Consider the following 23,383-nt stretch of genomic DNA (forward strand, 5'->3'; position numbering starts at 1 on the left):
TTTGTCACATAGTGCGAAATTTGGCCTCATATGTAAGTGATTTCCTCACATAGAAGAGAGTTTCACGTATAGTAAAAGATCATTTTTGGGATTTAAGAATCGATATAGAGATTTTTCTCTTGAACCCTGATGAAAATCGATATTTTTACCCAGTCATATTAGTAGTTGGTCAATATTGTTTTTTTTAGTCTAGAGTGCAGGGTGTCCGAAATAATTCCAAACCAGTATAAGTAGTTAAATGTAGAGATTGTAAAAAATGAGACCTGCATAAAATTGCTGGAACTAAACTCTTAAGGCGGTCGCACACCGGACGAGAAGCGTCGCGGCTAGGACACGGCACAGGTATCAAACTCGGGGCACGTCAATGCGGTTCAGGTTGCAGACAGTACACACAAAAGTTACCAAGGTTTTTCCCTGGTTCCAGAATGAAGAGCACTAAAGTAAATAATCTATGTCCTTTGATAATGATTTGGGTTGAATTTAATGGAAAATATGTGAGTTGCACTCCATGGCGCGGCAGAAAATTGAGCAGCCTCCGGAGTCGTAGGTGAGAGTCTGTTGGCAGCGGTGTGCGTACCTTCATTGAAAACAGATGTTTCAAATTTTAGAACTCACCATGTCGTCTGCCAGATGCGTCCGGTGTGCGACCACCTTTATTTTAAACATTTAGTCAAAATACACAAAATAATATTTGAAAACGTTTTGTAGCGGATGACAGTCCTGTCATTAGATTTTGGAACTGACATAAGGGGGAACTAAGGGGCCATTCACACCGAACACATTTTCGCAGCCGTGTACACTGTTTTTTAAATTGTATTTCCACGTAAACATGTTAGACAGATGTGTCTGACCGTTACGCCATGCTTTGCTGTTTTTTTCACCATTCTTCGCTGTTTTTTCGCCATTCTTCAGTGTATCTCGCAAAAGCGCCGCTTTCTTTTAATATTTTAAGTTTCCTTTTTATTTTTGACCTTTGGCCAAATGTACATGGTTTTTATCTAATACTGATATAATATCAAAATGGCCAAACATTGGCCAATATATCGGTCTATTACTAGTCTTGATAATTGATTCTATATTTGTGTGTGTGTTTTGTAGCGTACCTGCCCCCCTCTGTAATGTTGCCCCCTCGACGACTGCAAACGCTGCTCAGACAGGCTGTCGAGATGCAGAGAGATCGCTGCCTTTATCACAACACCAAAATGGACTCCAGTCTGGACTCTGTGTCCTTACTGCTGGATCACGTCTGCAGCAGGTGTGTTTGTTTTCACACATTATTATGCATCACAGGTTCTACTACACCCTCAAGAGATTTCATTATTTCACATGTGATTTCTGTGTTTGTGTGTGCAGGAAACAGTTTCCCTGTTACACACAACAGATCCTCACAGAGCACTGCAATGAAGTCTGGTTCTGCAAGTTCTCTAATGACGGCACTAAACTCGCCACTGGATCAAAGGACACAACCGTAATTATCTGGCAGGTGGAGCCGGTGAGTGAGGACCACTATCTTACACTCACATATTTTAAGTTTGGAAAACCATTTTACTTCCATAATAATTCCATTATAATTTCAACAGTTTAATAGGTGTTCCGAGCTTATATGGAATAAATTAATTTTCTATCACACAGGACACTCACCAGTTGAAGATCTTACGGACTCTGGAGGGTCACGCGTATGGTGTGTCTTATCTGGCCTGGAGTCCTGATGATGTTTATCTGATCGCCTGCGGTCCGGATGACTGCTCTGAGCTCTGGCTTTGGAACATTCAGGTAAGCACAGCTCACAATGTTTCCTGCCAAAATATACTTATTTTCAGAGTGGTTTGAGGAAGAGATTTTCCAGATCTAGGCTGATTTTAGTTCTGGACGAAAGATCAATGTTCATGATAACTTGACTTCATTAGTATCTTGAAATCTGAAGTTCATCTTTAGTTTGAAGGAATGGTTAACCCAAAAACATTGTAGTATGACTTTTATTCCAACCTTAAAGGCAAAATAAAACTGTGTTCACAACATGTTTTACTACGAGTATTCTGTGAACATTCTTTAATATTTTTTGTAAGTCAGATGGTTTTGAAACAACATGAGGGTGTGTTAAGGGTCATGAAACCCAAAACAGTTATTTGCACATTGCACATCTTTGAAAACAATTATAGAACTCGTTACGGTTAATACTAAGAGGAACGTGGTTAATTTTATGGGTTTTATTTTTTAGCCATTTCATTCTTCTGGCTTAAAAACAAAAGTTGAAGTAACGTCACAAAATGTGAGGTACATGTGGAAAGTCTGAAATGTGATTGGTGAGAAAGTATGTGTCTACATCATTAGATTCTGAGCGTTTTTCCTCATTCATGAGAAGGAACGCTTCCATCTAATCACTGTGCTGCCTCATGTATGAGCTTGCACTACAGTGGAGAATTCAAAATCACTCACTGATGCAACAGCTTTTCTGGCCGGCGTGAGTTCAAGAGCCCTCACAGAACAGAAATAAGAGCGGACTTCTACACTAAACGCAGTGTTTCGATAGAAATCACTCGTCAGAACTGGCCGCAGTCCATAACCAGTTTGGAGCGAGCATGATTCTTGGCCTTAGTTCTGCTACTTTAGGGCTTTAAACATGAAGCAGCACTGTTTAGACACCCATATTCCATTGTGTCTTCTCTGACCGTCTGATCATGGACCAGATAACACAAAACAGAAGCAAATGATGAAAACTGAAATTATATAAACAGCATGTAAACTCTCTTTTGGTATCCTTTTTCATCGTGCGAAAGTTACAGGGATTTAGGCCCTTTTTTGTTAACCAGTGTTATTTCATCATGACAGCGATGAACAAAACATCCAAATCTTTAGTTTGCAAACTGTTCTGTCATCTTCACACAGTCACACTTTTGTCTAGGGATGGGTGATATGACCAAAATTGTATATATCCCAATATAGTAATTTTATTTCTGGAAAATTAATAAAAATTTTAACCATATTGTAATACCTATTTTTTAATAATCCAGTCAGTGAATTAAATACTGTATTAATGAAAACTACTTCCTCTTAGATAATTTTCTCTTACTTGGAACTTGACAAACATAGTCAATGCAACAAAGAAAATAATAAGATTTTTTTTTTTTTTTTTAAATCATTAGGCTCTTAATTATTGAATTAATCTCTATAGAGAATGCATGAATATCTGTAGGCAAACATGGCATTCCCCCCCTAATATCAAACATCACTGAACAGACTTTTAGTACAGGTGATATGTAGTTTATAATCTTTATTTTGGCACATGACACGTGGCTATTTTGGCTATTTTCCTCATCAGTGGTGGTTGAAATGTTGGGCTGTCTAGCCGTTTGAGATTTTTGACTTCCTCCATAGCGGTTTAAGGTTGCAAACTCAGAATTCAAATAGGTCACGTAAGTATTGTGGTCTGCTCCATGATATCGAGAGAAGTCAGATTGAGTATCGCAAGTGATCCCTCTTGGCGCTCTCCAGTCTCTGGAGCTCAAACATTGGGAATCCTGCTGGACTCGCGTTCACTTGTGTTCTCTCGAGATACTCAAGTGAAACACAAATGCGCGTGTCAGATGTGAAGCATATTTAGCTCTTATGACGCACCGAAAGCAAGATGAATGTCATTGAATTTGATGAAATTCATTGAAATTTTTAATGCGGGCAAAACCCTGTCCATGTTTCTTCAATTCTCTCAGTCTCACATGAAGCCCTGCCCACTGATAGATGCACACATGCCACGCACATGGATATTTACATATCAAGACACTTTATATAATCGGCACAATATATATTTTTATATCGCCAAGCCCTACTTTTGTCCCATGACTGTTATACAGCAAAGTGGCCAAAAACTCTTTTGTTTTTGTCTCCACTTAAATGTTGATGTTCAGCCATCTTTCTCTTGAGTCTAAAGCCCTTTTCACACCGCCGGCGGCATTGTCGCTTGGTGTTGCTGGACTCTGCTATCTGTGTCGCTAGTGGCCGTTCCTGCTGGTGCTGCTGCTTTAACGTTATTGGTGGACTGTACAACTGGCCATAGTAGCTTTTGAAATGCTGATTACATATGATACTGCCGTTAAAACTAAGATATCATTCTAATTTGACAAGGAATCAGTTTGTCAATTCCTTGACAAGGAATTGTCTGAACTTGCCTTGTCGCTCTCCATGGCGATCTTTGTCACCAACGGCCGTGGCAGCTTGTGTTGCTGTAAGTCTCTGTGCTCTCATTGAAAATGAATGGGATCGTGTCACTATGCCGCTGGCGGTGTGAACGGGGCTTAAGTGAATTGTTGTGCTTGTGTTGTGTGTAGCCCTTTAAACTCTGACCCTTAATGGTTTTTCTCCTCCTGGTGGTCAGACAGGAGAACTGCGGACAAAAATGAGTCAGTCTCATGAGGATAGCCTGACCAGCGTTGCCTGGAACCCTGACGGCAAGCGCTTCGTCACAGGAGGACAGAGAGGGCAATTCTACCAGTGTGTAAGTTCAGAGTGGACGTGATACAGACTGGTCTATGCATCAGTATTCGCAGGACTTGTCTTTATTAATGATGGGTTCATTGTGATTGGACAGGATCTTGATGGAAACCTGTTGGAGTCGTGGGAAGGCGTGCGTGTGCAGTGCCTGTGGTGTATGAATGACGGCCGCACTGTTCTTGCCTCTGACACACACCAGCGGATCCGTGGATACAGCTTTGATGACCTAACGGACAGAAACATGTACGCAGCAGTTTGACTCTAAAATCAGAATTAGGCAAATGCTGTTTTGTTATGTCGGAATTATCACATCCTTGTAATCAGAAATTAACTGTTTTATGGCAATGCGTATAATGACAAAGTGGATCTATGTCTGGCTTTGTTGTTGATTACAGCAAAATATATAATCACCACATTAATTTATTTACCTCTATGTTTTCACTAAATGTTTACGAACTAAGAAAATGCTCCAGGTAACACTGTCTGTAATAAAATGGCATATCAAACACCAATATATTTTAACTACCATAAACCACTGCCATTTTGGTTCTTTTTACTCGGTCACGACGGTCAAATCGGGACTTTCATAAGTCAGTGTTCATACACATTGTTCAACTTTCTGAGTTTGTCACAGCCGTCAGTGTTACAGTAATTCTGATATCACATGAACGTACTAAATATTTCTGAACTGGTTCTAATGGAAAACTGTGTCTGAGCTTTCATCTCTCTTTTTCCTCTAGGGTTCAAGAGGATCATCCTATAATGTCTTTCACTGTTTCTAAGAATGGAAGATTAGCTTTGTTAAATGTAGCAACTCAGGTAAGTGTGTTTGCCTTCGCATGTCTTACAATGTCTTAACCGGTTGAATCTTGCAAACAGTGTCAAGAACATGTCAGGGTCGCATTTTGCCTCACAATCAAAAGACATAAGTCTATTTTTAAGACCATTAAGAATATTTGCATGGCATGACATTATTTTCATGGCAGTTAAGCACTTTTCCCCCTAGCACTTTTATTACAGTAATGCAGAAAATCTAATTCTCAAACTATCATCACGTTGCACATGTTTAGGACATGGTGTGAGGGATCTGTGTGTGTGCATCTCACATCACACATCTCTATGTGACTTTATGTAACGTGTGTGTGTCTTTCAGGGTGTTCATCTCTGGGACCTGCAGGACCGTGTATTGGTCAGAAAGTATCAGGGTGTGACACAAGGTTTCTACACCATTCACTCGTGCTTCGGTGGACACAACGAGGATTTCATTGCCAGCGGCAGTGAAGGTACTGTAGACATTTTTCTTTTATTTATTTCTCAGCTTCTTTCTTCAGGTGCTGAAATTATCAAACTGCTCGCGCTCTCTCTCTCTCTCTCTCTCTCTCTCTCTCTCTCTCTCTCTCTCTCTCTCTCTCTCTCTCTTTTTCAGATCATAAGGTATATATTTGGCACAAGCGCAGTGAGCTGCCAATTGTGGAGTTGACAGGACACACACGCACAGTGAACTGCGTAAGCTGGAACCCATGTATTCCCAGTCTTATGGCCAGCGCTTCTGATGACGGCACAGTCCGTATCTGGGGTCCCGCCCCCATACTGGATGCACAAGAGCAGGACGTTCTCAACGGTACACATATACTGCCCAATCGCAAAATATACAGGAAGTGACATGGATTCGCTGTTTAACTATTATTTGACTAAAAAAACAACAATAACCAACAATAGAGTTCCATCAGTATTCTTCTAGAGTGTTGGAAAAACTATTTAACTATTGTGCTGCAACTGAATACTGTTTGAGTGGTTACAGTATTAACGGTTAAGTGTTGAAACCATGGATGCATGATTTAGTGTTTCCGCATCAGGAACAGAGAGCATGTATTGTAACTTAGCAATATTTCCAAGGTAAAGGAATGCTGAAAGACAAATTGCTCTCAAGCATGACACTCAGGTCCTTAAGTGTAGAGTAGTGCTGCTCAACAGTGGACCCGGAGCCTTCTTTAGTGACCCACGTTATGATTTCATCATCTAAAAATATATTTATCAATAGTCTATCAAATGTGTATGAATTGTGAGGTGTCCATTTTTAAGAGTATTTCAAGAGCTCTCTGTATTGCTGAATCATAGCACAGTAAGAGAGGGAAATAAACTGCAAAAGGATGTAACAAATGAAATAAACAACAAAGAATAGCTAGGCATAGCTGATGTTACATGAGGGTGGCAGTCAGGCTGCACTTGTGTTCATATAAACAGTATGTGTCCACGTCTGTCACTGAAACTTGTGCTCTCAATCTCACTTGAGTCATTCACCAGCAAGAATCTGTGTCAAACCCGTTTGAATTGCTTATCGGAAATACATACTCGTCATGATGTCAGTAATAAAAGGAAATAGGGCTGGGTGATAAAACGATGACAATGACCTCTTATATGTCAAAAGATCAAGGAAAATTTTATTCCCCATGTTATGACCCCTTTAATGTCCATCCTGTCTTTAATGTCCTTAATACACTCCGCTTACTTGAAAAATCAGCATAACAATTAAAGCTAAAAAATGTTTCCTTATATCGGCTAAATAGAGCACATACAATGAGAACAACAGAGGACCTAAGACAGAGCCTTGTGGCACTACATTCATCAGTTGTGTTGGGTTTGAAGCAGTCACACTGTGCTACAGGAAAGGCAATTCAGTGAAAAGAAAATATAAGTCACTGAGTCGAAGTGGGTGGGACTGTATTTTAAAAAATCAGGATCAAGAGGACTGAAACGGAACACATTACAAATGGAATGAAACGGAACACATTACAAATGAAATTACCGTGACGACACGCAGTAGGCAACCATGCTTCCAGGCTCTTTTGAGCAGCAGCTTTCAGTAGTGGATATGGGCAGGGCTGCAATTTTAATAAACTGGTAAGCATTATATAATAATGTTTGTTTAAAAAAGTTATTATAAAGGAAAATGTTTATAGTGAAGAAATCAGGGTTTCCGTTAGCCGATAAATACCCTTTTTTTGATCCTTAAAACGTCCTAATGTCTGATAAATAAAAACATTTAATAAACATGAAGCACACATACATTAAATGGAGTACGTTCAAATTACGCAATTGCACACATTTATAAGGTCTGTGGCTGCGCAAAACATGTTTCTACTGTGTGCTCTGATTGGTACTGTAACGTGCTCAGTAGCCTGTGTTATTCCCGTCTCTAGCATGCCTGCAGAGAGAGGCTTCTCTCTGCAGAATTGCATTAAAACAGCCTTGATAGCCGCCTTCAGGAGGAGAAGGTCACCAGGCTAATGCACATCTCAAGCTGCAGAGAAATGCTGGACACATTCGAATTGACTTTGGCAGCAGAATGCCTCTGTGCCATGAAAAGTCATAGAAAATAGTCCTAAAAATAAAGAGAAATAAATTAGCCAAGATGCTAAATTTTATGATTTTTGTTATTGTAATATTTCTTTGTGAACGAAAATCTGTGTTTTGCTGTGCCGTTTTTGTTTTTAATATTTGTTGTATTAGACGTTAATTCCACGACTGCCGTTTTTTATTTTGAATAGTGTGGAAAAGCAACTATAATGAATAAACATTTACCTTACATTTGACTTGATTGTGTTGTTGTTGTTATTATATCGCATACTATGCATCACGTTGCAGAGAAAAAAATATCGGTGAAATGAGATGACCAGATTTTCCCCAATTTGTCCGGCAAACTTTATCATTCCCAGACACGTTGACCAGCACCAAATATTCTTAGCGGAAACTCTGGAAGAAATATGTGTACATTTTATTGAACTATTGACAACCAGTTTTAACTTTTTTCAATAGGCCTGTCTGATTTAGTCATACATGTAACATGTTGATGAATAGACACACCCACACGTTTAACACACTTCTAAATCCTAAAAAATGTGGCATATAAAAAAGAAAACTACCATGCGATATGTGTCTTTACTGCAAAAATTACTGGTCCACAATACAGAACATGATAAATTTGACATATTCAGTAAGGAAACAGCCGATTTAGACTGAACGAGTTATTTACTGCATTAAAAATAAATGCTAAGGCAATTTTTAGACTTAGTACATTATTTTTATTTGCATGTCCATTCACAAACAGCAAGTATGCACTATGGTGGTGAAGATGGGGTCCAGTTCATCCCGTTAGATCTTCCGTGGTGGTTTACAATCATTGTTCGATAATAACTGTTACAGATGTTGCACTTTGGAAATTAAACACCGCCATTTGTGATCGGAGTTTGTGCGACTCCTCCATGAAAAGAAATCAATGGCAAATGGGTCTTAATAGATTTGATGCAGTAATAATGACAGTGATCCGTGAAATATCATAATTTGTCATCTTTTTCTCCTGATCCACTGATTGAAATTTAAAGAAGCCCAAATCTCCAATAATCTTTGGGAAATGGTGTTTTAACCCCACAAATATTAATTTCAATTTGAAGTGCCCATTAAAAACAGTTCTGTGGTGCCAAAAGAACCCGGAAGTGCTGCCACCGAGCGATTGTTTGTAAACAGTATCTTAATCTATTATTATGATGTAAGTGCATAAACACTTTTCTCTTTCGTTTCCCCTCATTTCTCAGAGAGTTGCAGCAGTATGGACAGTTGATGGCAGCCCTGGAACAGGCGTCTTCATATGACAAGAAATATGCGATTATCCAACAGAGAAAAACACGATTACAGCATTGTCCTCCTCCACAACGACACATGAGTGCAAACATGAAAGAGATTCAGAGCTTCAGTTTCAGGAGTTTGGAGGCAGCAGAGGCTGACACTGATGTGTCTCCATATAGCGACCTGCTTCCATAACAACAGATCTGATCTTTATTCCATTGCGGGATTGTTCCCACATTACCTCCCCCATTAGGCCTGAAGACAAGACCCCACCCCCCTTTTATGCTGGGCAGCAGCCCATCGGCACTTGCAAGTTCAAAAACATGCAGGGGGTAACCAAGGGTACGGCCGGTGTATAACGTAATGTTTCTCTCTCTCTTTCTCTCAATCCTAAGAGACAGAGGACAAACGCTTTTTTTTTTTTTTTTTTTTTTTTTTTTTAAGATATACTAGTCCTAGCAATTCTCTTTTGTTCATTTAGCATTTGATCAGATTGGGCTTTAGTGTTTAAGATGGAGTGCTGTAGTTTGTTTTTTATCTTTCAGAACACACAAGCATTTGTTTCAGCTTAGTCTCTTCAACCTGTGACCAGACTCCCTGCCCACATCACATCAGCTGGGGTCAAAGGTCACCTGTTTGTGTGTGTACGTGTTCTGATTTCTGAGTTTGTGTTCGACTGAATTCTGCTTTGCCCTCCCTTCTGTAGCACAGCCGTGTGTGTGTGTGAGAGAGAGCGAGAGAGAGTAAGTGTGTTCATTTGTGACTGAGTTTGTGTATGTTCGCATGTGGCACTCTTTAACACCAGCGTGAGTGTGTCCCTTGTTTAGCTGTATGAATAATTTTAACTGAATTGAAGCCCCAGAGACCTTCATCTGTGGAACAAAAACTTGAGAACCATTTTGTATATTATTTTTTATTTTTTAATGAAAATTCTTAGTGGAGTTCCTTATTTCACCACTAACCTTAGAGGTGGCATTTAGGAGATAAACTTTGTTATTAGTAAAAAAAAAAAAAAAAAAAAAAGGCACGTTCTGGTCATCAGTGTATCTGCAGATGCACAAATATTGCGACAAATCTGCATTTTACACAGAATGTTTGTGAAAATGTGCCGAATGCAACCACAGACAACTTGAGAAAGAAAGATACTGTGACACTCAAGAAATTTGGCTCCTAATGAGAAGTTTGTGGTGTATAAATGACTTATGCAGCAACATTTGACCTGAGAGCCCCCATAAAATATTTCTCACGACAGCCATACCAGCATTAAAACAAACCCCCCCCCCTTCTAGCCGCACTTCATATCCAAACAGATTTAATCTACATGAAAGCTCTGCCTGTATGCTTGTTCAGTTATATCATCTGGTAGATTCACATGCTCAAGTTCCCTGATCTGAGCTGTATACACCAAATATTGAGAATTATGATTCCCCCTTTTTGCTGAGAAATAAATATTTGCAATAGACTCATATTAGATGTTTAAAAAGAATGCTTTTCTGCCTGTTTTTATGGAAGTTTTTGTTACTCTTGGTTTACAATATTTTTTTTTTTTTTTTCGATTTTGGTTGACATTATCTCTGTATCGTTATATTAAACTATAACCAGACAAATTGTCTCCTCCTTTTTTAATCATTATCAACATTCTTTCCCTTTTAAAACTACATTGATTGATTTTATTGACATCCATATGTGCTTTCCGTAGTCACAAGATGGTGCTAAAATAAAGAAAATCCTGTTTATTTCCCTTACAGTCCCTTCATATTTACAGGAGGGCAAGAATTCCACTTTAATCCAAATGCCTTTTGAAATGACATCAAAACTACACATTTACCACGAACAATCCTGAGTTAGTGGAGAAACATTTAAATATTAGGGTTCAACTTGGCCAACATTCTGAATTCAAAAAGAGCCATGTGTAATTCATTATGAAAGCAGCTATTTCAGAGCACTTATTTTGTTCCAATCGAATATCTCAGTTATTAAAGATATGTAAAATGGGTTTTGAGATTTTAATTTCTTCAGTGGATTCAAGATATATCTTTGAATTGGTCAGCTACACTTGTAAAGCCCTTTTCGAGCTTTGTATTTTGGTTTTGATTGAATTTTGCCTGAATACTTGAGGACCGTATTGTGCCATAAGCAAAAAACTAATAAAATCTCAACAATAATTGGTCACTGTTCAGACCAGGCTGATGCTTGTGCACACTGTAAAACATTTTTGTTGTTGATTTAATTGATCTGAGAGTAGTTGGTCACTTTCTTTGACCGTTCATCATCACTCTTTGATATAAATATATAAGAACAAGCCTGCTCGATAAAGCAGTAAACATTATTTTGATGGATGTAGTATTGTTACTCTTACTGTAGGGTATGTGAACCCTACTATTACTAACCATATGCAAGTTAAGGGTCTCTTTTCCAGCTCATGTTGCTCTTATGTTTGATTTGGTAATAGGAGTGACTGGTTATGATTTAATCTAATTGATAAATTCTCCTGTAAGAAGGGGATCCATTTGCATTAAATGTGTTATTACAAAAGTGATTGTACTGTTTTGTATTGTTGTGAAGGAGATGTGATATGTATGCATATTTTCAATAAAGCATTCAGGGTTTTGAAACAGAATGAAGCACTTCACATGTCATGTAATTTGTTTTTTAAGAGGCTTTTAGTCATTTTAGGCTGATTTAAGCAGTTTTTGGTTTCTAAGCAGGTCTGTTTTTGTATCCCAGCAACATTCTGGGAAGGTTGGTTTGTGGTTATAAAAATATGACATAAAAATAAGCGTTCTGTGTAAGTTCTTTTAAGGTTGTCACATAAAAAGGATAGTTTATGGTTAAAAAATATATATGTAACGTAAAGAGAATGTTCCCAGAACGTTAGGAATTGGATCAAAAAGAATAACCAAATGGAAATGGGAACTGTTTGGTGTGTGCCATCTACTTTTAATTTATTAAGTTTCTGAGTTCGTTTGAGTTCTTTTATCAGGCGTCAAATGAGAATCTATTTTTGTAAAAGTTTTATTCTGAGTATTCTAACATGTAAACAATGACGTGGAGGAGGAGAATTGACGACGCATGTTTACGTGGCAAAAGCCCCGCCCCCTCCGTTCTCCATATCGGGAGCGCGCACGCGTTTTTGCCCCGTCCTCGGCCGCAGTCATGGCTGCCCCGGTCGCTCCGTTTGATGAAGACTGGCAGGATTTTAACGAGTTCAAATCGGCCGAAAAGCCGCACAGCTGGACCGCGGAACCGGAGGATTCACCGGAGATCCCCAGCTTCACCTCCTTTGAGGAGATGCTGAGCGCGAGCTTCCCGCTCTCCAACAACAACGAGTGCACGAGCGTCTGTGTGCGCGCCGTGAGCGAGCGCGAGCTGCTGCGTGACGACGAGTGAGTGACAAAATATGCAAAATATAACGTAAAACAGAAAATATATCAAGTTTCCCAACAGTGTTGGGAAAGTTACTCTAAAAAAAAGTAATTCATTAGTAACTACTAATTACATCTTATACTATGTAATTAGATTACTGTACTAAATACTCTGTCTGAAAAGTAATTGCATTACTTATTACTAATTACTTCCTAAAACTCAATCTCGACCAGATAAACAACACAAGGATATACATGAAACTGTTCTTTTAATTCTTTCAACTAAATCATATAAAATCAAATAAATTATTCATGAATTGGCCAAAGAATTTAAGGGGGCAGCGTTAAACTAGAAAACATATATTTTAACATTAGATGTTAAATTTCAATTTTAAATTCACTATTGTTTTATATAGAATTGTTCTACAGTCTATACAATATTTAACACAATTACATAAGAAGTAACTGTAATTAATCTACTGAAAAATTACTTTTTTCAATTAAAAAGTAATTTAATTACAGTAATTAACTACTTCGTAATGCAGTACATCCAACACTGATATTAAATCTAGCCACTTTATATTGACTAGTTTAGTTTTGCTTAAATATACACAGTTTAGACTGTGAGGGAAGAGGATGTGTAGAAATGTGACTGTCAGTTTTTACAGAAGCAATAACTTGCTCTTTGTCTCTTTTTTTCTTCTCTTCCTTTTTGCTCTGTGAGGATTTGGAATGCTCTGACAGAGAATTATGGCAATGTCATGCCAGTGGATTGGAAAACCTCTCACACTCGTTCACTGCACCTCCACACACTGAACCTCCGACCTCAAGAGGTGAGACCCATCCATCCATTCCTCATTCTGTCCATCCAGTAAGTGCGAACAGTTCTCGATCACACTGATTTGTTTGTTTTTCAGCCGGTGGAGGTCAGTAATCTTGACGTTTCTGATGATGAAGAGCTCAGAGATCAGATGGACATGCACACCATCATCATCTCCTGTGTGAACGAGGAGCCGCTGTTTACTGCAGAACAGGTATAAACACTTTCTCTCTGACATGTAATTCTGCACTTAACCTGGCTAAGAATATGTTCCTTCTCTAAACTTTTGATTAGTGTTGATCATAACGTATGTGTGTGTGTTTATCAGGTTATAGAGGAGATTGAAGAGATCATGCAGCAGTCTCCAGACGGCGAGGAACATGAGAGTCCATCCCAGTTTGACCTCTCCATGATGTCCCATGACTTGAACACACTCACACATTCGACATCCAGCAGCAGTTATGAGGAACGTAAGTACTTTGTGTGTGTATTTAGCACCTTTCAGAGGTAGTTTGGTGCTAAAGGCCGATTTATACTACTGCGTCGAACCTACGCCGAAGGCTCCGCATAGTAGCCAACGCAGTTGTTTGCATTTATAGCTCTGAGTTGGAGTACACAGCCGAATTCTAGTATTAGTATATTGACAGAAAATGACTTCATTTCTAAAATAACTATACATTTAAAAACAAAGGCAAATGCAATTAGTGGATTCAAAAGTATTTATTAAATTATTGTAGCAATAAAAACATGTATATCAAATTATGTATGTATGGTGAGATTTAGGTGCATATTATTTATTTCACAGTACATGTTGCTTGCCATGCAGAGAAAATAAATCAGACATATACTATAAACTTGCTTTTGAGTCGCTTATTAATAAATATATATATTCTGGCATACTTTGAAGCTCCATGCTGAAAAGTTAATACTTGCAGTCATGCAAATTAAACCATTCTCCACATTATTTGTGGTAGCTTGCAATTTTGTATAATTTGTCCACATAAACCATGAATTTGAGGGAATTCGATTGCTTTTTTTCATGTTTGACAGTGGTGAATAAATGTGCGAAAAACGTTGCGTTCATGGCATTTCTTTATTCGATTCAAATTCCCTTATTTGCATAGTAAAATGTGATTTGAATTTAAAGTGCTCAGTAATCACAGTTATCTCAAATAATCACAGTTAAGTCAGTTGATCGCGATCAGGCGATGTTATCATGGCCTAATTATTGAATCCTTATTTGTGCTTAGTTTACAGTTTATTTATTTTAGTTCTACTATTTTCACCTTACCAAAGTTTACTTGCATTGTCTGAGGCAGAAAAAAGTCGTATTAGCCATACATTGATCAGCCACAACATTAAAACCACTGACAGGTGAAGTGAATAACATTGATTTTATCGTTACAGTGGCATCTGTCAAGGGGTGGGATATATTAGGCAGCAAGTGAAAAGTCAGTTCTTGAATTTCATGTGTTGGAAGCAGGAAAAATGGGCAAGCATAAGGATGTCAGCGACTTTGACAAGGACCAAATTGTGATGGATAGAAGACTGGGTCAGGGCATCTCCAAAACGGCAGGTCTTGTGGAGTGTTCCCAGTATGCAGTGGTTAGGACCTACCAAAAGTGGTCCAAGGAAGGACAACTGGTGAACCGGCGACAGGGTCATGGGCGCCCAAGGCTCATTTATGAGCGTGGGGAGTGAAGGCTAGCCCGTCTGGTCCGATCCCACAGAAGAGCTACTGTAGCACAAATTGCTGAAAAACATAATGCTGGCCATGATAGAAAGGTGTCAGAACACACAGTGCATTGCAGCTTGCTGCATATGGGGCTGCGTAGCCGCAGACCGGTCAGAGTGCCCATGTTGACCCCTGTCCACCGCTGAAAGCGCCAACAATGGGCACGTGAGCGTCAGAACTGGACCATGGAGCACTGAAAGAAGATGGCCTGGTCTGATGAATCACGTTTTCTTTTAGATCATGTGGACGGCCGGGTGCATGTGCATGTGTGTCGTTTACCTGGGGAAGAGATGGCAGCAGGATGCACTATGGGAAGAAGGCAGGCCAGTGGAGGCAGTGTGATGCTCTGGGCAATGTTCTGCTGGAAAACCTTGGGTCCTGGCATTCATGTGGATGTTACTTTTACACATACCACCTACCTAAAGATTGTTGCAGACCACATACACCCCTTCATGGCAGTGGTATTCCCTGATGTCAGTGGCCTCTTTCAGCAGGATAATGCTCCCTACAACACTGCAAATAGTGTTCAGGAATGGTTTGAGGAACATGACAAAGAGTTCAAGGTGTTGACTTGGCCTCCAAATTCCCCAGATCTCAATCTGATTGAGCATCTATGGGATGTGCTGGACCAACAAGTCTGATCCACAGCGGTTCCACCTCGCAACTTACAGGACTTAAAGGACCTGCTGCTAACATCTTGGTGCCAGATACCACAGCACACCTTCAGAGGTCTTGTGGAGTCCATGCCTTGACGGGTCAGAGCTGTTTTGGTGGCACGAGGGGGACCTACACGATATTAGGCATTGTTTTAATGTTGGTATTTCTGTGTGTGTGTTTATTTTTTTCCTCTCTATTACTGCATATTCAGCTGTTATGCACTAAAATATTTAAATATAATTGCATTTATACACTGACAAAAATTACACCAGTATTATGTGATTATTTGTGAGTTTTCACTACAAATGACACACAAAAACAGTCTTTGTAGCAAAGTGTATTATGTACAAATGGTAATGTGTTTGTGTTTGAATGACTGTACATCTTCAGACCATTGATGTTTCATCTTCTCATGGGTCCCATACTCCGCCATTGTCTCTCTGTCTCAGGGTTACGTGGTCTGTGTGTGTCTGAGCTTCTGGAGCATCTGGAGGAGGTGGAGAGGCAGATCCGTGGTTTCTCAGAGGAGTTGATTGATCATCTAGCTGTGAGGGAGGAGCTGGACTTCGAGAAGGAGGTGAAGAACACATTCATCTCGGCTCTCATCGATGTGCAGAACCGACAGAAAGAACATCGAGACTTGCTGAAGAAGAAGAGGAAGATGAAGACCACAGCGGGTGTCCAGAGATCTGACCGCTCACACGTGCCGGGAACCGTAAGAATGCAAATTACTCATTCGTCAAAACGCTTCACAATGCTTTGACAAGTTAAAGCTGAAGTGTGTTATTTCTTCGCCACTGGCGTCACCAAACAGAGCTGCAATAATAATCACCCGTTATGTTTGGAATTGCACTGTGCCATGTAGTCTTGCTATTTTAGAAATGTAAGAATAGTATTGTAGTATACTATTTCAAAAATAGCAACTGTTTTTAAACACATTCCAGAAAACACCCCCCGTCCTTCATTGGTTCTCCAAGCAGATAGTCCCACTCTGCACTTACAATATTGGTCAAGTCAGTGTTTCTGTGAGGGGCTGGACAGGCTGCTGAAACAAAGAAATATTTTAATAGCACCACAGTGTTGCACCTTTAAAAATGGCTTAATAACAACTGACACAATAGATGCAAGGAATAATTTTAACATTGAAAAATTACTACAACATATTGCAATGTGTTGTCCAATTAATGAACATATCACTCTGTAGATACGCTTCTTTTTAATGAATCGATCAAAATGATTGCCGAATCTGATAGAATGAGTCATATTTTTTTCTCTTTCTCTCTCTTTCAGTATTTGACGACAGTGATCCCGTATGATAGGAGTAATGGAGCCCCATCTGTAGAAGATCTGCAGATTCTGACCAAGAGTAAGTCAAGCTGTGTGTGTTAACAACATTTGGATAAAATTATCTGCTAAATGATTAAATGTAAATGTAAAAAGTCTGATGTTACCAGGTATATTTGAATTTTAATCACAACATTTTAATTTTAGTGGAGTTATAAGATCACAAAACGTTTTCAACTCCGTTTACACCTGTATTTAATGCTGATATGCTCACTTGAGTTGGATACTACTTGGGTCTATGTGTGTGTGTGTACATTTATTAACGTATGTATCTTTCTTTGTAGTTCTTCATGCCATGCGAGAGGACAGTGAGACAGTTCCTCCTCTTCTTACCGACTACATTCTCAAAGGTATCAGATATCACAAACACTCATGAATATCCATCATTGTGATTGTCTGATCGTGTATTTGTGTGTTGATGATGTTTGACTGTCGTTTGGTTTTATTTTTACTGTCGCTGCATTTGACCTTTAGCACTGGTGTGAGAAATGGAGACAGAGGTTTGTTGACCTGTGGAGCACACACGTGCATCTAAATAAGGATATATCATAGACTTCTATTGCTTTTATAGAAAGGCAAAAATAAATATCACTGATTTACTGAAACCCTAAATTTATTTAAAAAATGTTTTACTGAAAAATATATATATATTTATAGAAAAGACACATTTTTATTTAAAGGTCAAATTTCGTTCACTTTTGTGTAGTCATTTTTTATTTGTATAGCGATTTTCACAACAAGCATAGTTTCAAAGCAGCTTTACAGCAAAATATACTGTAATGTCTGTTGTGTCAAAGAGATGTTAAAGCTGAAATATACAACTTTTTCTATGTTAAAATACTTTCTCCTATCCCAGCTTAATATGCAGAGACAGCCATAAGTAAGAATAATTTTCTTGAAAACTGTAAACATTGTAAAAATTCCTTTTGGTTTAATCAATCTGTCTCAAGAGAGACAATATCATTGACTTGACCAATGCCGTGAGTTGGGGGCGGGATTATCTGTTTGTTCCGTTTGGTGGTGCAGGAATAACATTCTTCACCTTTAAATGTTTTGTCCCTAAACAAAAGATAAGTTAACCCAAACACACAGATCTGTAGAGGGCTGGAGGGCTCTTGCTGTTGCCAAGTTTGTCGTGATTTTGTTGATTTTCCGAATTAAAATATCAATTAGGGATGCACCGATATGAAAAGTTTTGGCCGATACTGATTTTAACCAAAAACTATAGGCCGATACTGATATTTAGCAACTTGCCTTATTTTGTCATCAGATCACTGCTTAGGAATTCTGCTTTAAAAATCTACAAAGAGGTATAAAGGATTTTTTACTGTTCTAAAAATAAATAATTTACATTGAACTTGGATTGGATCTGTTGAACACATGACAGGCCAAAATTTTAAAGAGAGCTACAATTAAAGATAAATAGAAGATAAAAAGATACAAAAAGGTAACTAAATATAAGATGATGATTGATATGAAAAAAGGTTATTTTGTACTTTTTTGCACTTCTGTTTGTGCAGTTTAAAATAACAGAACTCTGTATATGATACATGGAAGATACATGTACTGTATATGATAGAACATTACAAATTCATACTATTCATATGTTGGGCAATTCCACAGAAATGTCAACCACATCAGGGAAAAGTACAAAGTCTTAGCCAAAGGGATAAACCCCCCTTAAAAATTCTATAGTATAGTGGTATACTGGATAATGCCGTCCAGACCGCTAGAGGACGCCGCTTGCTCTCACAGTGCTGATTAAAGCAGTGAATACGGACTATATTTTAAAACGCAGCCTTTTGAGGTTTAGTAATCACGCAAGGCAATATTGGGATTGTAATATTATTTAAATCAGTCATGCAGCATTAGTGGATATCATACCGATGTCTCAGAAGTCAAAGTCTGCTGGTTTCAAAGCGTTTTGGATGGTTTCCCTCATGTAGCCTATAGGTAAGTGCCACTTTCACAACTGTCATGTGAAAGCATTTATGGCTTTTTTTTTTTTTTTTTTTTTTTTTTTCATATTAATGTGAAATGACATCTACGGATGACATCTTTTTACAAGAGAGTAAAAATTATATATTACATGTTTGTGAGCTTTCTTGGCCCTGCTCTACATAATTTATTCCCTATTTGACTGCACCACAACATGTCACTGTGGCCTCTAAGCATCACTCTGGAGCTCTCTGAGTTTGATTGCTTTGCCTGAAGTAGAAAACACGCCCCCTCATTACCATTGGACAAAGAAATGTAGAAATGCATAAATGTGGAAATAAAAACATAAATAAATGTGGAAATAAATTAATGCATAAATGAGGACATAAATGTATAAATACTCTTATGTCCAATTTAAATTATTATAATTTTTATTTTATTTTATTTTATTTATTTTTTTTGCAAATATTTTTCTTTATTTTTAATATTGTCATATTCGGTCCTCCATACGGTGCATCCCTAATATCAATGCTTGGAAAGCAGCAGGTGTTTTAAATGTTTTAGGCTTCAATTAGAGTTACATTTGAGCTGAATTAATTGCAGGAAGTTGTGGAGAACAACAATTAAATGAAGAAATGAATATGTTATATGCAGTACTCAATGTTATGGAGTTATTCCCAGCTGATTCCTGCTTCACCTGATTGCCTGAGGTCTGATGGCTGACAGCTCATTTATCCAATAATTTCTGTTCTTTCAGTGCTGTGTCCCACTTAAAGTTGTGGAGCTGAATACTGGCTCATTTCATCGGTACAGATGACATCTATTCGTCTGCACCTGCAGATGATATTCCTTTATAATAATGCACAGAATTTACCCCAAGTGGCATTTATTTGTTTATCTGAATGTGTTTTTTGTTTTATGTCGATTTCATCAAGTGTGCAAGCTAGATTGCAGGATTTTAGTTAGTTAGTTTTTGTTTTTTTGCAGAATGACTCTTTATTTCCTAATGCAGTTCATGTATCAGTATCAGTGTTGTACCATTTCCTCTATTTTAGTTTATCTTTTAGCACAGTGGAGCTATTGTGTAACATGTAGTAGTAACACATTTACATTGACATCATATTCAGATGAGTTGGTTTTCAGCTGCAGGTCTTTGCTGTTTTCTTGTCTGGATGTAGAAATTCTCTCTTTGTCATTCTTTCCATCATACGAGTGGAACAGTTTTTAGGAAGTCTTTAGCAGCTGATGGGCTTTCTAATAATCTGAAAGCAATGTTTCCAGCCAAGATTGAAAAAATGGTAGGGAAGTCATGTAGTGTGTATAGCTGTTAATTCATTTTAAAGGTTATTATAATATCAGCACAAAAGCCTCATGTCTTTCGTCCAGAGTTGAACAGATTAATCTACAGCAGCACTTAATGAACAACACATTTTTGCTAGGAATATTTTTGACTTGTACTGTACTGTCAAACTCTTTGAACAGCTCTGGGGTTTGCGCTTCTAAATTCTCAATAACAGTATTAATATTATTTTAATGAGTGAAAAGCAGTTGCTCAGTTAAAGATTGAAGGGTCGGATCTTTGACCTCATGAAGTGAGTGTATTGACTGAGATATCGGCAGAGAAACATGGTTTGATATAAGAAGAGCATAGTATTTTACAGGTCATTTAAGATCTTTGCAGTTGATTTCTCTTGTTAGGTGCAAAGAAATAACTAGCATTACAAAAAAAACTCCTAAAGAGAGAAACACATCTGTCTGGCCTCACTGAGGTCCTGTACTGAGATTGAATGATTGTCACTGACTTAGTCTTCTTTGATTGATTTTCTTGACTGGTGAAACACAGATCAGAGATGATATTTTTGTATGTGTAGTTGTAAATGCTGAATTTTGTTTTTTGAGGTTGAGATCTTGTGTCGAGTCCTGCAGATGCACAACCTTAAACTCAGGAAGAAATCATGTGTCTGTATGAAATAAATGTCACCATGGTCATATAGTATGTGCAGCCCTGGAATGCTCATGTTAAAGGGATAGTACAGCCAAAAAAATCAGCTTCACTGCTGCTGGGATGCATACAGGATGGATTAGCATTTACACCTCAAATGTGATGTGGACACATACATTTTTGACCACATTCATATGTGCTTTTTGTGATTCTATCACATAACATTTTAGACCTCTATTTAGGGCTGACCACATGTGATCGGATCACCCGAAATGCATCTTAATACCAGGTGGAAATAGTCACCACTTACTTTTATTATATGGAAAAAGATGCAATGAAAGTGAATGAGTTTGGAACAACATTAGAGCAAGTAAATGATACAATTCTAATGTTTTGGACTAACTATTTCATTAATGCAAGTAAAGTGTTTTTTTGTTTTTGTTTTATTGTCCATGTCAGAGATTAACCAGAGATTTCAAGGTCAGATTTTTTTCATGTTTGTAACGCATTCAGAGTAAAAAAGTTGCTGCATGCACTTTGAATTTGTCTCTAAAAGGGAATAGAGCAGATTTTGTAAAACACAACATTCACCTAAAACATTAGTGAACTACAACTCTTATATGTAGCTCTTTGAGTTGTTGTCATGAATATGTTTGTCAGGTTGAAGTGGCCTGACACAGAGAAACGTATTAGTCAAATTCATCAGGGTACACATTCTATAATAACTAGAGATTATATATTTATACAAGCTATAATCTAACGCTGCCTTTGTAAGTGCATGAAGTTTTGTACATTGAAACTGACCTTATTTTTAATGCAAAATCTTTTGTGCTAATGGTCCTTTTAAATTCATATTTTATAAGCAAACATGTATGTAGCCGAACAGTTTTCAAATAAAGTTTTCTGTTCTGTTCATCAGATCGACTGTGGTTTTGTGTTCATGAGCTATAAGTAACAGGGTCCCTACGGTCATGGAAAACCTACCTATGAGGTAATTTTACAATTGTTTTCCAGACATGAAGTCATGGAAATTTCTGTACTGAATGTAAATATTTCTAGTTTTCTCTTTTCTAAAGCACCTAATTGGCTAAATATTGCTCTTTTGTAGAGATTGTGTACAGTAAAATTTGCACAAAACCCATAGTGATGTCTGGTTTGTCAGTAAATCATTCTTTTGAGTCGGTTCTTAATGTATTAGTTGAAACGGTTCACAAGTCGGTCTAAATGAATCATTAGCAAATCATTCTGAATCAAAATACTTAAAATTCTGTATCCAGTAATCACAAATGCCTGGAAATATCATGAAAATGCATTAGTCAAAAAGGGTGGGAACCCTAAAGTGGTAGGTAGGTTTTTTTGGGGCAGTGGTGGCTCAGCACTTAAGGCTCTGGGTTACTGATCAGAAGATTGGGGGTTCAAGCCCCAGCACCGCCAAGATGCCACTGTTGGGCCCTTGAGCAAGGCCCTTGACCCTATCTGCTCCAGGGGCGCCGTATCATGGCTGACCCTGCACTCTGACCCCAGCTTAGCTGGGATTTGTGGAAAAAAAATAATTTCACTGTATACATGCAAATGTATAATGTGTGATAAATAAATATGATTATAATTAAGTGAAGTTTGTACTTTAGTCCTTGAGTATCACTCATCATAAAAAAGACAAAAATAATGTGTATATACATTATATTATTAATATATTTAGCTGACTACGTTCACAATAGCATAGCCTCTCGTAACTTTGTTTAAATATTTACCATCAAATTGCAACACTGATTTCTTAAAAAAAAATAAAAAGCAATAACACAGTCATCCATCCATTATAAAGGTGACACATAAGTGAAACTAAATTGTTTACAAATGTCAGCTGAACTTTGAACAGTACAGAAATATTAGTGTTTATCAGTTTTCTTGTTTCATTTTTCCATGGTATGATTTAGTTTCCTCTTGTGGCTGTTTGTGTTAGTCACATGATCAGTGTCACCGGTTTGAGTCCAAAAAATACTAAATTTTCAGAGCAGCTCAGAGTTCAGTAATACATGTAAGAGGATGTTTGGAGAAAGTGTCAATCCTGCCCATGTGTCTCCTTAGAGGTCATGATGAAGGTCAAAGGTTGGTGTCCGTGAACATTGTGTGTTCTTTCCTTACTGTGCTGAAGCCTTTGATGGTGTCCACAAACTCCTCACCCTCAAACTGAAAGAAGCAAATATGTGACCTTTCCATATCATTCACATTTCAGCAACAATAAATTATAAATACAGTGGCCTCAAAATGTATTTGGACATTTGAGCATCATTTAAAAATGTATTAATGGCTTTTCATCATATAACAAAATATCAAAATGGCATTTATTTGAAGGAAGAAAGTGCAAGCACACTTTTTTTAAAATTTCACAAAAGAAGTTTTAAGGGTTTAAATTATATATATATATAAATATGTTGTTCAAAATTAAGACAAGTATTTTGACACTTTCTGGTTGT

The 23,383-nt window shown here is 37.9% G+C and overlaps 2 protein-coding genes across 2 annotated transcripts in view; both read left to right on the top strand.

Moving 5' to 3' along the window:
• LOC127409652 (WD repeat-containing protein 26-like) overlaps nt 1–11,728 on the top strand; it is a 33,691-nt gene extending 21,963 nt beyond the window's left edge. The window contains exons 6-14 of the mRNA XM_051644360.1: nt 1,099–1,255; nt 1,354–1,492; nt 1,633–1,773; nt 4,370–4,489; nt 4,583–4,728; nt 5,226–5,304; nt 5,639–5,768; nt 5,912–6,106; nt 9,078–11,728. Of these exons, the coding sequence (XP_051500320.1) occupies nt 1,099–1,255; nt 1,354–1,492; nt 1,633–1,773; nt 4,370–4,489; nt 4,583–4,728; nt 5,226–5,304; nt 5,639–5,768; nt 5,912–6,106; nt 9,078–9,103 (1,133 nt within the window). The 3' untranslated portion in view covers nt 9,104–11,728. The remainder of the gene's footprint in view (nt 1–1,098; nt 1,256–1,353; nt 1,493–1,632; nt 1,774–4,369; nt 4,490–4,582; nt 4,729–5,225; nt 5,305–5,638; nt 5,769–5,911; nt 6,107–9,077) is intronic.
• A 498-nt stretch (nt 11,729–12,226) lies between these two features.
• On the top strand, nt 12,227–21,827 carry fez2b (fasciculation and elongation protein zeta 2b). The gene is made up of 8 exons (XM_051644452.1): nt 12,227–12,494; nt 13,198–13,306; nt 13,391–13,507; nt 13,622–13,763; nt 16,135–16,400; nt 16,976–17,051; nt 17,314–17,379; nt 19,725–21,827. Exons 1-8 carry the CDS (start codon nt 12,265–12,267, stop codon nt 19,739–19,741), a joined length of 1,023 nt encoding a protein of 340 aa, XP_051500412.1. The 5' UTR covers nt 12,227–12,264; the 3' UTR covers nt 19,742–21,827.
• The last annotated feature ends 1,556 nt before the right edge of the window (nt 21,828–23,383 follow it).

The sequence above is a fragment of the Myxocyprinus asiaticus genome, chromosome 19, assembly GCF_019703515.2.
Source record: "Myxocyprinus asiaticus isolate MX2 ecotype Aquarium Trade chromosome 19, UBuf_Myxa_2, whole genome shotgun sequence".
Classification (NCBI taxonomy): Eukaryota; Metazoa; Chordata; class Actinopteri; order Cypriniformes; family Catostomidae; genus Myxocyprinus; species Myxocyprinus asiaticus.